Source organism: Ambystoma mexicanum, chromosome 13 (assembly GCF_040938575.1).
Source record: "Ambystoma mexicanum isolate Mex_15411 chromosome 13, UKY_AmexF1_1, whole genome shotgun sequence".
Classification (NCBI taxonomy): domain Eukaryota; kingdom Metazoa; phylum Chordata; class Amphibia; order Caudata; family Ambystomatidae; genus Ambystoma; species Ambystoma mexicanum.
In genome coordinates this window covers 375,331,371-375,347,562 of record NC_090938.1, presented here as the reverse complement: position 1 = coordinate 375,347,562, position 16,192 = coordinate 375,331,371, and the positions used below count along the sequence as shown (strand labels likewise).

General features: G+C 47.6%; 1 protein-coding gene across 3 annotated transcripts in view; it reads left to right on the top strand.

Moving 5' to 3' along the window:
- ACIN1 (apoptotic chromatin condensation inducer 1) overlaps positions 1–16,192 on the top strand; it is a 422,281-nt gene that overhangs the window by 171,045 nt on the left and 235,044 nt on the right. For all 3 annotated transcript variants that reach the window (XR_011282974.1, XM_069633916.1, XM_069633915.1), the window contains exon 5: positions 2,944–3,096. Coding sequence is in view for 2 of the 3 variants with exons in the window: in XM_069633916.1 (XP_069490017.1) it covers positions 2,944–3,096 (153 nt within the window). In the remaining variant the exon portion in view is untranslated. The remainder of the gene's footprint in view (positions 1–2,943; positions 3,097–16,192) is intronic.

Genomic DNA, 16,192 nt, shown 5'->3' with positions numbered 1-16,192 from the left:
CTCGACTCCTCGGTCGAAGGTTTCACAGATCGGTTAGGCGATTAATTGGGGATTTTTCCTACTGTTTACCATTCTGTTTCTTCAATGATTTTTCATGGACTGGCATTTCGAACAGTCAGAGGTGTCGTGGTCTGCTTTAGGCACCACAAACCGATAGTGTGGGTCAGTGAGTGACATTTTTGACCCGCAATCCCAGCACTGCTTGAAACCAGACTTGGGAGTCAGCATTGATGAAGACATTTTACTTGAGTCAAAGACGAGGAATACGTGGGAGGAACATCCAGTTGAAACAACGTTGCCAGGGGTAAATAACTTGTTGCTCTTGTGTGAACTACTGTTCCCCAGAATAGTAAAGTGAAATTGACTTTACTTACTTTTTTTCGTTTGTAGGTCCAGCACACACCATCCTATGTGGAGTGCTGGGGAGGTTGATCTAGTAGACTCTTATCCTACCTCCTCATGTAACATTTTTTGTTACCCTCACTACTTTAAATGGGCTGGTGGCAGTGGTTTAATTTTCCTTCCTTTGTGCTTTTCTAACGCAGGCTGAATCCTCAGCTGCAGTATAGCACCCATGGGTGACCATTTTCTCAAACCGGCACCCATCTTATTTTTTTTGCCATTTACTCCTATGTCCCGTCCCCTTTCCTCCATAATTTTGGGGCATTCCGTCCAGGACCGGAGACCTTTTCTAAAAAAGCATCATATTTAAAAATGTGTCCTTCTCTTTTTTACGCGGGGTACCGCATGTGTCCGTAACCCCATCGCCCTTTAGTCCTTTTCTCCGTGCGGTCGGGGCTGGACGCACTTGCATCACTGGGAAGACACTTTTTTCTTCTTTCCCGTTGTCCTGCTCTCCTACTCCGGAGGTCGCGTAGTCCTCAGTCTATGCCGGATCGTTTAGGATTTGTCTCTTGTTACTCTTGCGAACGTCGCTTCGCTAGGGTGGATTCCATTATTTCTGTTTGGTGTGTCTGGGAGCAGGATCACGGTTGGCACTTGTGTTTCTACTGCGACTCCCTTTCGGTCCGGGCACTTAAGCATAGTCTTTGTCGTGGGAGGAGGTCTTCCAGCGAGTTCCTCCACCTCATTGTCAACTCTTCATCGACGAAAAGAGGAGATGCCCGGTAAGTACCTTACTTTGAAGGGCACCCCGGCCGGGGGGACTCCTTCCTGGTGTCCTCCAGTTCCCGGAGGGGCTTCAAGAGCTCTGCTACCAGGGTTTCCCCTGGGGTACCTTGCTAGCCTAATAGGCGTACCGGGGGTTTTCTGATACAGACACCGGGGTACGGCCTGAGATCTCTGTTGAAGCTTTCTGTACCGAACCACGGTTTGAGGCCCCTCTTGGGGGAGCTATACAGACCAGACTCTGTTCCGAGGTTCCTCTCATTGAGGCTAAGGTGTGTGTGCCGACAGAACTGAGAGACTCGTTAAGCTCTTGTCTGTGAGGTGGATTCTTCAACACTCTCGTGCTCGTGGTGATACCGGTTCTGTTGAGGGGGCACAGGGAGAGGTCGCTGACCGTATCGCCTATGTTACCAGTGTTGAGAGTGGCAAGATGAAGGTTGCCAGCTTAAAGACTTTCCTGGGAGGAGTACAAATCAGGTACGCCCTGCGGAGGGAGCCCGAAGTGGGGCAGAGGAGGAGGGAAGCGTGGGCAAGGTAGACAAGGAGTGTGAGGAGGGGACAGACGGAGATGATGGGAAGTTAATGAGGCGAGGGAACCGCCTATCGAAGAGGAGGAGATAGGCCTGAGGGCCTTGGACCATGGTGGTGCCCAGACCCCCTGTTCAACCAAGATGGTTCCACAAGGTTGTTTGACTACAGCTAGGGTTACCCATAATATGTAGACCTCCCTAGGGCGGCCTAAAGGCTGTAGCCTTTTGGCTCGCTCCCTTTTACTTGTCCAGGTGCCTTGCCTAGTCCTGTCACTTAACTGAAACTGAGTTTTGATACTCCTGCCCTTTTCAGCTTAAGAGTTTGCCTCGACTCCCATTGGTCCTCTGCATCAACTGTTCACTTGGCCAATCTCTGAGCTACATCCTTGGGGGACAGGACTTCCTCTTTAAGTATTCAAAAAGCCCACTACCCCTTCCTCCTTTTAGTTTCCATTTTCATGTAGCCTGTTGTGTTCAATACAGTAGCTTGTTCTGTGATTATTCTACTCTGCTTTGTGAGTTTTTCTTCACACACTGGGAAGTGTTCTTGGGTCTGCCCTGTTCCCATGCAGTACGTCTGTTACTCTTCTGCTGTACCAGTCCTCCCTTGTAGTCCATTTGGGGTTGAAGGGGTGGTGTTGTGTGTCCCTGTCCGCATTGGGGAAGGGGGAAAGCTTTGTCCATTACCAATTTTGGAACAACTCTATTCCGCTTGCTCCAGGTAGAATTTTGTTGGTTGGGCCAATATGCATTTTGATAATGGAAGCTAGATTTGTGTGTTTTGATTTAATTTTCTTTGTCTCTTCACTTTGTATTGCTTCACTGGATCCATGATTCTGAGTAGGCTTCTGGAGGCCTCCACTGCTTGCTGGACTTGGTGTTCTCTGGAAAAAAAGAGACCTAACCAGGAAAGAGGCTAATAGTTATATAGTTGGGGATAAGGGCACCAATTGGCATGCTTAGCTCCAGACACATCAGGGAATCAGGAAACAAAGTCCCTCTCAACTCGCTCAGCACCACGCTTGACAAGTTCATACCATCTTGTCAAACTAGCCTGACCACTGGTGTTTGATGTATATGAATCAATTAAACCTACCCATTCTGGAGATCTGTAGTTTAAGAGAAGCACCATTTCCCTGTGGCATGGGCTAACCTTCTGGAATTAGGGATGGTTTCTTTGTACAGAGCTCATCTTTCTTGCATGTTTATAAATGATTGATCATAGTATGCTAGGTTTCAGATTACAACAAAGCAGTCTGCCTTACTGTCCCTTCATTTGTTGTAGAACCTCATTCCAGACATAAAGCCTGTAGTGGGGCAGGATGTTGTGCTGGACCTCCATGCAGATGATGTGCACATTTCTGAGGATGAAAATGAGCACAGCGGAGAAGAGAACACTCAGGACAAAGGACTGAAAATCTGCAGAACGGTCACTCAGGTAGGACTACAAAAAATCTGCTGTCATCAGTCCCAGAACACTCTAGAACAGGACCCTGCAACCTTTGGCTTGCCCTATGTGTTCGACTACGATTCCCCTGATCCCTCACCAGCGTAGACCATGGTGATGCATCAGGAGTATTAGTTAAAAGCATGTGTAGAGTTGCAGGCCAAAACTCAGAACCAGGCCCACTTCAGCAATGTATTTGTTTCGGCCAAAGATTTTGCTTAGAAAACATTTCTGTCTGTAATGGCAAAAGATGAACATTTCATGGGTGCAGTGGAAATTAATGTGTGGGCAGACCTGTGGCAAGCAACCCATCCTGGCTGAGAAGGTTGGCCCCACTGTTTGTTAAAGCTTAGTATGGATGGCTAGTCTGACAATGACTGTGCAATCTGGTTGGCTACATCTTGTTATACTTTAAACGGATCACGCTTTCCACACATCAAATTAAACTAATAGCCTACAGACGGATGCACACATCATTGTCCTCACACTGGAAATTGGATTACTGTTCAGACTTAGACACAATATATCACAAATGTGGCTAAAACGCCAGGTCTGGGAAATAAAATTGTTTTCAAAAGACAGAGTTAAGAAAGATCTGCATAGAGCCCAACGAGTGCTGGGAAAGATTTCTCTTTTGGCCACTTTTCCCTCCATAGTTTCTATGGACCGCTATCTTTTTACTTTGTTTTTTATTTTGACTTTTTGAGGGAAGTAAAGCCTTCAGCTTCACTTCCCCTGCGCCTTTAGCTGGTTTGTAATGGGGAAACTGATCAATCCTTCAGACTTTCCCTTTTTTTTTTTTTTTGTTTATTTAATCACTTCGGATTTTTTAACAAAGCAGTGGATTGAATTTTTTTTCTTCTAGTCCGAAGGCCAAACAAGGAGGATAGCAGATTAACGAGTTTTCTTCCATCGGGGACGTGAGGAATCAGGTTATGTGTATCTCATGAGTTCCTTTTAGGTTAGTTGGTCGTGATGGGGAGAATGTTCGGAATGTGGAGTGGAAGCTTCACTTTGATGATATATTGCATGATGTTTACAGTCGCCAGGTACCAGCCTGGTTTGTCGCCAGCGATCAGCTTATTCCAGCAATTTTCCTCGTCTAGTGAAGAAAAGTCAGATGTTGTTCTTCAAGTAGGTGAAGCGGATGTTGCGTGTCTCTGGGCAGTTCAGGAGGAGGTGGCGGATTGTTTCTCTTTCTGTGGTGGATTTGCAACAGCGGCATGTGTTTGTTGGTGTTAAGCCTCTAATAGCCAAAATTTCGTTTGTTGCCAGGAGGTTCAGTCGAATTTTAAAAAAGTAGAGTCGAGCTGATCTACTTGGGAAAAGTTTGAGGTATGTTTGCAAAGTGTCCAGTTTATTAAAAAATGGTGGAAGGTGGCTGGTCAATTTGTATTTATTTGCTGTTTCTAGAGTTTTTATCCAATCCCACTCTTTGATTTTTTTAGAGGTTTTGACTGGATTGGTTATCAGTTCATCCTTGCAGCTATCAACTGAGTATAGAAGGTTGAGCATCTTGGATTCCCAGTTCTGGAGTGTTTTGCATGATTTCAGTTCTAGTTCTTGATTTATCAGACGGTAGGCGTACGGGGAATCTGGCATGATACATTTCCTATATAATAGGATACTGTTTAACGCTACTGTGGTTCCCAAGGATAGAAGGCCTAGTTCTCTCCTGATCGAAGCGATCGGGGTCGATTTTGGGAGGCCAAGAATTCTTCTCCAGAAAGAGGCTTCCAATTTAGGCCAAAGCTCTGGTGGGAGGTTTGGCATAGCGTCCATCCCGTAGGTTAGCGATGGTATTACCTTTTTTTTTTATAAAAGTCTCTCACCGGGATTAGCGAATAACGTCCGAATTTGATGTCTATAGCCTTCCCCTGTATGGATAGCTTCTTAGCTTTCGCGATGAGAACTTCTTGCATAGCTTTTTCTTTCAAGGAGCTGTCTAACGTGACACCCAGGTATTTAAAGTTAGACACAGTTTCGATTTGGGTCGGACCCAAGTGGAGGCGAATCTTTTCCTTCGATTTGGATGTTTTTTGGAGCACCATCGTTTTTGTTTTTGACTCGTTGATTTCCAAGTTGTTTTCGGCCATGTATCTTTGCAGGTTATTTAGTTGTCGTTGGAGACCTATTGGGGTGTGATCCAATAGGATCAGATCGTCTGCGTACAGCAGGCGACTGATCTGAGCTCCTCCTAACTTAGGTGGAAATGAATGGATTAGTTTTTCTGAGTCTTGAAAATCACCTAGGTAGGTCCAAAATAGGGCAGGTGCCAGCGGGCAGCCTTGTTTTACCCCTCTGGCTGTTTTTATCACCCCAGATAGGGTCCCTTGATGGTTTAACCAGACTCTCATTGACGTATTGGAGTATAGAGCCTTGATTGGATTCAAGAGCTCGGGAGGGCATTCCCATTGAGTTAGTTTCTGCCATAGTCTTGCACAATCCACTTTGTCGAACGCCTGGGTTAGGTCCACAAACGTGATGTATAAGTTGGGTTTGCCTTCCAGGATCTTATTTTTCAGTGTATTCAATATCAAGATGTTGGCGTTCGTGCCTAAATTCTTCTTGAAGCCAGTTTGAAGGTTGTCTTGACAAGAGGCGTTGTTTGCCCACCTGGTGAAGTGTTGCAAGAGAAGGGAACCAAAAAGTTTGCCTATTGGATCCAAAAGGGCTATGGGGCGAAAGTTTGCTGGATCAGCCCTGTTTCCTTTTTTATAAATCGGGACAATGTTCGCGCAGGTCCATGATGGTGGAATAGATTTAGAAGCCGAGCAGCGGCTGAAGATTATGCTCAGGAGTGAGGACCACGCTTCCGGATGTGATTTCAAATCAGTTTGTTATGCCGTCCGGTCCAGGGGCACGAGATGGTTTTAATTTTCTTATTTGAATTTGGATGTCTTCAGGGTCATCTAACTTGATCCATGGGGAGTCAGTGCCGCTCGTTAAATCCTGGGTGGTGGCTGGTTGTTGGAATAGGGTTTCAAAATAGGTCTCCCAAACTGCAGCGGCGATTCCATTGAGTTGGCAAGGGAGAGCTCCAGGTGTAGCGGAGTGGATGAGAGTCCAGAAGTCTCTCGCGTGGTTGCTGTTTATCGCCGTGAGAATGTTTTCTGCATCCTGTTGATAGAGGTTGTGGCAATGGCCTTTCAGCCAATTTTTGTAGGCTTTGACTGCTGTTGTAATGGCAGTTTGTGCTGATTGGGGATTAATTTTCCATGCTTGTCTTTTTGCTCTTCTTAGCTCCCTCTTCTTTTCTGAGATTAGTTTATTGAAAGTGTGCTTCTATTGGGGTCTAGTGTGGCTATTCTTTCCACTTGGGAATCTGAATGTAGTCAACAATGGAGTATAGTCGACCAACGAATGCTGTTCGCGTGTAGTTAGATCTTTGTAGGTTACCGTCAAGGTGCTTATTGCTCTTTCGTTCATTCTCAGTCTTGTGCCTTGAATTGTTGGTTATATATTGGTTGGCATCAAGATGTTTTTAGGCGGGGCCGAAGACCAGGTGGTTTCTAAGAGGTTGTGGTCACACTCTTCTGTTCTTATGACGTTGAATGATGTTACTAGGTTTAATAATGGCCGGGAGACGAAGATGTAGTCGATTGTTGATTTAGAGTTTGCTCTCTCCCAGGTTGGACATCTTTTTGGGTCGTAGAAGACGTGGTCAAGGTTGAAGAATGCTCTGGAGTCCATTAAGTTCAACCATTTGGATACCCTGTCGTCTGTTGGTGGTCCTTTGGATTTTGATGTAGGAGGGTCAGTGAGGTTTTGACAGCTGATGTTGAGATCCCCGCATATGATTATGTGGTCTACTTGCTGGTTTAGGTGAATCCAGTCAATTTCTCGTTCCAGTTCCAAGATGAATTTTTGGGTATTTATTGTGGCCGGGTTCCAGTATATGGTGATGATAATCATTGACTTTGTCTGGAATGTGTTAGTCTCCGTAGCAGGTAGCCAGTTTAGCTTCACCATTAACATGTAGTGGGTCTCTTTGAATTTTTTGATGTTTGTTAGGCCACGGCCACTTCGGATTGCCACGAGTAGGCCGGCAGTCGGCCTTCCTGTTGAGCCTTTTTTGGCTGCGACTATGTTTGTCTCGTAGCCATCGATAATCGGGGGTTGAAGAAGCCAGGTCTCTTGGAGACGAATAATATTGTATTTGTTCCAATTTATTGAGCCCGAGGAAGTTAGGTGGCAGAAGCCTCTGGTGTTCCATGAGCAAACCTTTATTTGGTCGTGCTTCGGAGTTTGTTGATCTTCGTTCGTGTCGCAGTAGGTCTTGTACTTGAGTGGCTATTTTTGGCGTTTAGGCTTCAGAGCCTTTGGCAGCCATGACCACATTGTCTCGAGTGTGGACGCTGGAAGAGATTTTACCACGTTTGGAGTAAGTCTCGTTTTGAACCATTCTTTGTATTTTCTGTGGGCCTTTCATTTGGCGTTGTTCCCGCTTATCTCTTTGAGGTGCTGAAGAGGCTGGAGTATTTTGGGGTTGATCACGAGATAGTAAGTGTTGATCAGGTGGTTTTATAGATGACGTCGGTCTTTCTTGTGAGTCGGATTTTCGGGCTCTTTCCGCGTTTGAATAACTCGGGGTCTCTTTATGGAGCAGTGTTGTTTTTGAGGGGCTTGTTTCCTATCCATATTTCCCTTTGAAGGGTTAGAGCGCTCTTCTGAGTCTGAGGGTTTGAGTATTTTTATTTTTCTTGAAGATTCAGTTAGGTTGTAGCCCATCGTTAACAAGTCTTCTGCGGCTGATCTTAGTATTTTGTTTGTAGTTGAGGATGAGATGTAGAGGAGAGAAATCGCCTTAAGATTGATATGGCTTGGGTCCACTGTCTGGAGATCAGCGGACTTCACCGCACACAGTTTCGGGATGTAACTAAACAGGTCAAGAAATGATCCTCTGTTTAAAGTTACATTATCCCGGTTGCCTGAAATTTGCTCTAGTTTTAGGATCCATCTAATTTGAGGTCTTTTGCGGTGGTTGTCTAAGAGGGTTTTTCGGCTTGCAATGGATCTATTAGTAGTTCTTTGCAAGCGGTCACTTGATCGTCGGACGTCAGATCTGGAGCGTTGAGTTTCTTTGTTGCGTCCTTTCAAGTTGTGGGAGCGGTTTTCTCGCGTTCTTACTCCGTGTGTTTGGTGAGTTGGTCTTTTCTTTGAATTATGATTCGATTGATGAGGTTCAGGTTTCCGCAGGTCCTCATGGTTCCTGGTGGCTCTCCTTCTACGATTTTCATGGGTGAGAAATGGAGACTCAGGCCCTGACTCTTCGGCGTTGGATCCTGTTTGTAGTTGAGCTAATGATTTGGCTGTTTTTGGCATGAGTTTGTCGTTCAAAGACTGAGGTGTTGTCGAGTCCGTTAAGTGTTGAGAGATGTTCATCAAGTCCTCGTTATTTAGGAAAGCCTCGTCCCCTCTTGGCGAGAGGTTAATAGGGTCACTTTCTTCCGATATTACTCTTTGCTTTTCTTTTGCTGCAGACAATTGGGTAGGGTGGGTTGCTGGAATTTTTAGAAGCGGCGGGAGTTTGCCCTTTGGGGCGGCTTGATGTTGGAATATTGATGCAACGGTTGTGATTATTCTGGATTTTGGGATGGCCTCTAATGGCTCTTTTACGTTCTTTTCTGTTGCTGTTAGTGCAGGAACCGATGTTAAGTCAATAAATGATGTTGTTTGGGTCCCCTTGGATTCGCGTGGTATCTCTGCTTGCCACGAGGAATCCACACTCTCGGGACAATTTACAGTTGTGCCAGATAAAAAAGGTTGCTGAAGCCGACATTCAGTGTGTTTTTGTTTCATATCAAGAGCCATTATGTATCCTTCTAGGAAGGTCAATTTGGTTGACATGGACGCTTGGATTGAGATCTGGTCTTTCAAGGTGTCCCCAATTGTTTCGTAAAGTTTGGTGAATGGAGCAAGGGCGATCGTTAAAGCTGACATCAGGGTGCACATGTCTAGTTGTTTTGGTAAAGGGTCTTTTGGGGTTGCTGAGCTTTGAGAAGAGCGTCTATTTCGTGGGGGGGACGATAAGCGAGTTGAGGTATGCCCCGTGGTGGACGTTCTAGAGGGGTGGTCTAATGAATGTCTTCTTTGATTATTATAGTTATTAAGGTTTGAGTAAAGGGAATCCAGGGTTCTCTCGAACTGTGGGTTAGGTTTGGGCATTGAGGGTGACTTGTTACTCCGGTTGCTTCCTGAGACTTGTTTGCTTGCTGATTTTAGCTCGTCCCACCCCACGAAAGGAGGCGTTGCCACTAGATCTTTTTCGCTGGCATGGGCATCTGTTAAGATGTCTTGAGCGTGCATTGGTATCGCCTCTTGAGGAGAGTTTGGTCTAATTAACGGGCTTCTACCTATACAGGCTGAACTTAGGCTTTTCGTAGCGGCGCTCGGCGTCGTCGTTTGAAGATCGTTGTCTGACTGGGTCAGGGCCCGCGACACCAGTTTGTGCTCTATGACAGTCGACATTTCTGGGTTCTCCTGGGCTGAAGCCGACGCTTCTGTCCTGACAGCTGTAATCCTTGTCGGCAAAGAGGCTGAAAGAGTGATGGCAGCTTCGTCTTGGGACGGGTGCTTGTTCCCTAGGGTGTAAGGCAGGTTTTGTCGAAGAGGTTGATGGTGCAGGTTTGTCTGCGAATTTCCAGTTGTCTTTGTTTGTTATGGGAGAGGTAGCCCGCCCTGCTTAGTGGGGGCGGTGAGAGGTTTCTTAGCGGAGGCACCAGCCTGCTCTGTTTTCGAGGGGGGGTGTTTTCGTTTACAGCTTCCAACATTTCCGCATCTGTTAGTTCTTGACATTTATCTTGAATTTCCTTGGAATGTTTGCGGAAGAAGTCTGATAATAGCTTCAAAGGCGATTGTGGTTTCTTTATCGCCCTTTTTGAATTTTTTTTTGCCCACGAGGGTTTTCTTGTTCGCTTTGCCCTGGTTTACATTTTCTCCATGTTTGGGCAGTGGGGTTGGTGTCTTCTTTTGATCTTTTTTGACGTGGGTTTTTTTTGTTTGATAGGGAGGTCTCCTGCAGTCTGTGATCTTTTTCTCAAATTTGTCAGTTAGGTTCACTTCTAGGACATTAGGTGGTTGAGTCGAGGAATCAACGTCGATTGGGGACTGTAGTTCGCCCACTGAGCTGGCGGTGCGTTTAGCACTTTGATGGACCTGTGCAACTGCCGTTATTACGGTAGGGGGCGGGGCAATAGGCGCGGCTGGAGTGGTTTCAGTCTCCACTGTCTCTGGTGTATACGCTGCCTCTTGCGTCCCCCAAGCCCTGGGGGCGATCTGGCAGCCCACTTCTTCCTCGTCGGGGCCTGCCCTCGCTAAGAGGGTAGGCGCGACCTCCACCCCCCTCGGGGGCGCTGGTCCGCCGAGTTGCAGCGCGCCTACGCGTGCCCCAAACAGCCCGACCGGAGGTCTCCACGCCGTCCCCCCTCCGGGGGGCAGCGGAGCTTCGGTTCTGGCTGGAGGAGCCACAGGAGCCGCGGAGGACAATCGAGGGACGTCGCTGCAGCCATCCAAGGTAGGAGATTCAGCTCCATGGGGAGGTTGAGGGATGTGATGCAGATGAGAGTTGCTGGGTGGTCTGGGTTTTCTCTATTCGCAGCCGTGCAAGGATAGAACGGTAGGTGAGGCACCCTTTGTTGGTCGGTGCGGCGTGATCACAGGTTTGAGAAGACAGGGGAGTTGGTTGTGTTCAGAAGAGGTGTTTGTGCTTTCTGATGCAGATTTCTTTCTTGAACTTCTTAAATAACGGCCCGTTTCTTCTTCCTGATCGACGTGACCGGCCGGTAGAGTGGCGATCTTTGCAGTCATTGCCAGTTTGCCTGGCATGACTGCAAGACTGCCACTCACCGCCACTCCGCGGAGTCAATGAGGTTTTGAAGGGTTGGTTGGAAACACTCCTCCCAGCAAAGGTAGACACTGAAGAAACACTGGAAACACTGGAATGGGGGTAGCAGACTGCAAGACTGCCACTCACCGCCACTCCGCCTTTCCCTTTTTAGCGTTTACATTTTTGTAACTTTTAACATTGCACAGAGCATTTTACAATCCAGTGCAATGGGGATAGTTCTGTATTGCCTTCAATTACAATTGAGATTTTTGGTTACTTTTAGATGTGCCTAAAGACCAGCTGGTGGCAGCAGTTATGTTTGTTATTACTAGTATGCCCATTTGTGTTTTTCACGTATGGCTGCTAAAGGTAGCTTGTGACCTGAAAGGTCCTCTGAGATTTTCACTTGTGTTGTCCTTTTGTTGTTTGTCCTTCCTCTTGCCTTGCCAGGTTAGGAAACCCCCTATACGGTCATGTACTTGCCCGGGAAAGCTGCAACTTTTGAGGGGTATTTCAGACTATTTTGTGGCCCAGGAAGTGGGTAGGACTGTCTGGTCCCACTCCACATCTGTGGTGCCAAAGAGCCTGGGTTGCGAGTGAAACCAATAGTTGTCGCTGATTCGACAACTACTGGCTGTTTAGTGCAGATTCTCACCATTCCTGGGCTTAGGCTTGCTTTGAGGCTGGGTTTTGAATAATAAGAGTGCTCCTGCAGCCATTTAATCGGATCAGCGTTGGACCCAAGAATCCCCTACAGATGTACAGCCGACTGAAGATCCAAAGAGGACCCATGAAGAGGCCAGATATCCCTTCCTGCATCTGGCCTGGTGAAGCCCTCTGGGCTACCTGATCTGCGAAGGCCTTATGCAGTGCTTCAACATCTGGACTGGTGGAACCAACCTGTCTTGACTGTTGGGAAAGATTTCTCTTTACAGCACCTTTCCTTACAGTTCTATGGACCCCCAAACATTTTGCTTTTATTTTTGGTACTGCTCTACTCTTTCTGCAGTGCAGTGAAGCCTTAAGCTTCACTACACTGGCTTTTGATCATTTGTCATGGGGAACTGAAAATGTTCTTCAGGCTGCCGGTAACAAGATCAGCCAGCGTATCGGGGGCCTTGGCTTTCACCCACACATACCCCTGACCAGGACATTATTAGTCTAGACCCCCCCTTCGTCACCTCAACAAAGGCAGTCCTCCCCTGTGGATGACCAAATGTTATTTAATGCCATTCTAAAGAGAGACGGATCATTTTGAGATCGCTACACATGAAGCAGCTCCTGATGCTGACTTTGTTGAAAATATTCTCAAGGAGAAGCCTACCACTAGTCCGGCTATTCCATTACTTAATTCATTTTCCTTGATGACTCTGCTGAGCTGGGAGCTGCCCACTAGCTCCACTTGAAAGTTAGGCCTTGCATGGCTTTCTTAAAGCAGTACTCCACCATTCCAGTATTGCCCGAATCGCTGAGAATAATTTGTACACTTTTGCTGTTTCCGGATCGGGGGCACGACCCGGCCCATTTTATTTCTGAAACGTTCTGCCAGGCGCGTACAGCTCGCGGCTTTGTTGTCCGTGCATCCGCTGTGAAGATAACCATGTTGATCAGTGCTTTCTTGTGTGTCTTTGCCCAGAATGTGCTCACTTTGAAGGTGGCTGCCCCTCTTTCTCTATCTGGTGGCTCTTCTTTGTGCCTGTAGCCTGCCCTTTGTAATTGGGCACAGACTACCTTATTGCCCAATCGGGGACACCGGGAGGTGGGAACCGGCACCAGCAACTAAGGCCCACAATGAAGGCCCCTGTCTGCTTCCTGTACGCTGCTTGGGATTTTCTTGCACCCCTGCACATGAGCTTCCATGATGCTGCAACCTCACACCTCAAAGAAATCTGGACTTCCGTGACATTCACACCTCCTTAACTATGGGTTAGTTCCCTCCTGCCGACACACTCCCACCCTCTTGGCTTCAATTCCTTCTCTGCTTGTCGGCCATGTTTACACTTTCTTGATTGCATTGCTATTTACACCCACTGCTAGCATCTGAAACTAGCTGGAATTTCAATTCTAGCTGTTTTTTGCAATTAGCCTAGAATCAATACTAGCTGTGTTTTAGCATTTAGCTAAAAATCAAATCTAGCTGTTTTGCAAACTTGGTGTGCCCTTTGCTTGTACTGCATGCTTATTCTGTAACCTGCTGGCCCAGTGACTTCACTGGGTCATGTTCTACTCTCACCTGATGTTGTTCTACCACCCATCCGCCCCTATGCTTCTCCCCTCCTCTCTCCCTCACCCATGGGGCTTTCTGTTTCTCCATTGGCTATCTTTCCCTTCTCACAAAGTCTGGTAGGAATAAGTTTAAAAATGATATCTTGGCCTCCAACCCTGGTCTCCCTATCACTGACACCTATTCCTGTGCTTCCTCCAGACAGACCCTCACCGGCAACCTCTTGTTCCTTCGCCAGATCTATGGTCTCTTCATATGATCTCAGTGCTTTTTCCTCCTCTCCCATTAATGGTGGCAGCCGCTGGGAAGCCCTCATTGCCCCCCTTCGACTCTTCTATGGTCATCATTAATGTCTACCTAAATGGCACCGTCATGGTCCAAGGCCCTATGGCCAATCTCCTCCTCTTTGATAGGTGCTTCCCTCACCTCATCCATTTACTTTAATATTGTGCTGTACCCTCTTTCTCCCACACCCCCAATCCAGCTCCCCTGTATTTCCCCCCCGAGGCTCCTTTGCCTCCGCAGGGAGTGCCTCTGATTTGTACCCCTCCCCAGAAGTTCTTTAAGGCTGGCTACCGTCTTCATCTTGCCACTGTCCACTCTTGCTCTGTCAAACACTCCTGACATCTACCTCTTCGAAGAATTCAACCTCAATCTCAGTGAGACTTGGTTCAAGGCCAGCTCTGTCACAAGCTTTGACACTACTCTCCTCTCTAACGGCTCCAAGATCCTTTCCGCAACCAGATCCACCCGGCCAGGGGGGTGTACCCCGATCTTCCCTGAGTGGATTCCTGCCTCTTATCATTCCCATGCAGACTTAATCCTCTTTCGAATGCCTTGTCTGCAGGCTTTCTCTCTCTTGGCCACTCTTACCATGGCTACGCTCTATTGGCCTCCTGGCCAGATCACCTCATTCCTCTCTGAATGGACGGACAACTCCTCCTCCCTCCTGGCCTCAACCACTCAACTCCTCCGTTTTGGTGACCTCCATATCCATCTAGATTCTCCCTGTTCCTCCTCTGTACTCTTTCGTGACCTCTGCGATTCCCTCTCCTTTTCTATACTCCTCTCTGGCCTGACTCACTCTGCAGGGCACACGCTTTGTTTTGATCTCCTCTGACCTCCCCCTCTACATCCCTCTGACCGTTCCTCTCTCCTGGAGCGATCACTCCCTCCTCTGCTCCCATCTCTCGCTCTCTACCCCCAGGCCAAGCCAACACCACCACCACCTACCTTCTCGGACATCTGGCCCATGAAGCATGTGTCAGTTGAGGCTTTCGCCGCCACCTTCAAAGCTCTTTCCCCTGTCATGAAACCCAAAGCCAAGTGCATTTCTTGATACGAGACTGGTCTAGCTACCCTTAAACATAAGTGTAGGGTGGCTGAGAGGAAATGGAGGGCTTCTTGTTCATCCTCTGACAAACTGGCCTGCCGCCTGCTCCAAAGGCAAATAGCGACTCTGTCCATACTAAGAGAGCCCACATCCAAGCCTGTGTCTCTGCGGCATCTAACAACTCGGCCGAACTCTTCATAATCTGCAAGGAGCTGGCCAACCCTGCTGCAGCCTCTCCTGTCGCTTCCCAGACCCTTTGCACGGCCTTTGCCTCTCACTTCATCTGAAAAACAAACCAGACATCCTGTCCACCCTCTCATCCCTTCCCCCTCTTCTCCGATCCCCCTCTTCTCCCATCTCCTTCTGCGAACTCTGGCCCTCCTCCAGCTGCCCCCCCAACACCCTCTTTCTCTTCCTTTCTTCTTTTCTCCCTTGATGAGGTCTCTAGACCAGTCCGATCTATGAAAGTCTTGTCAAAACCGGTCCTTCCCTGTTCCTCCAAAACCAAGGATCACATTAACACCCTTGCTACTGCCCAGGCCGATTTCTGCAAACTTTCCTTCGCCTTGGGAGCCTTCCCCTCCCTTCTCAAGCACTCTTGTGCACCCTCTCCTAAAGAACCCCACAGCTGACTTCTGGCAAACATTCGCCCGATCTCCATCACTGAGTCTATTCGTAAGGATATCAGTGATAATGTTATGAGGATGGCAAATGATGAGATTGTGCTTGAACCGCCAACCCCTAATGCATCATGGCTATCCTTTCCTGTTTTTTCCGAGCAAGACATTTCTGAAGCTATTCATGCCCTCAAATCGGCCTCTCCTGCCGATGCCATTCCATTGGCAGTACTTGGATATCTGTGGAGACTTGATCTCTCCTATTACACCGGCGGTGAATCTGTCATTTCAAGAGGGGTCTATACCTAATCCGTTAAAGCATGCTTGTTTGCTCCCCATTTTGAAGAAGCCTTCTTTGGATCCTGCTGCGCTTGCTAATTTTTGACCTATCCCTTCTCCCATCCCTGATGAAGGTTCTGGAGACTCTGGATTCCCCGCTCCTTTCTTCCTTTCTTGAGACATCTGGCCTTTTGGATATCTTCCAATCCTGTTATCGACCTGGGAGAGGAACTGAATCGGTCCTTAATTCCATGTTTGACGACCTAACCCGTCTAGTCGACCAGGAGCGGGGTCGGAGCTCTTCTCCTGTTGGATCTCTCTGCGGCGTTGGACACAGTGAATCATTCCATTCTGATCTCACGTTTGTCGGACGTTGGCCTAGCAGGACAGGTGTTAAACTGGTTTACCGCCTTTTTGGCAGATTGGTCCCAGTCAGTCTTCTTTCCTCCCTTCTGTTCTGAATCTGTCATATTGTCTTGAGGAGTCCTGTAGGGATCGGGACTCTCGCCAATCCTGTTTAACATCTATATTTCGTCCTCTTCTACTTCTCATTATGTCACACGGTTTCTGCTTTTATTTCTATGCAAATGACACGCAGATCTTGGTTCGCCTCGAGATCTCGTCCTAAAACTGCGGCCCGTCTCAGGAGTTGTCTGGAGGACCTAGGGGCTTGGATGGCAAAAATTCATTAAAATTAAATGGCAGTAAGACTGAGGTCTTAGTGGTTGGCACGTCTTGCCCTCTCTCCTTCTGGACTCCTGACTTCTGGCCTGTTTCTCTTAGATCTTTCCCTAGTCCGTCTTCCT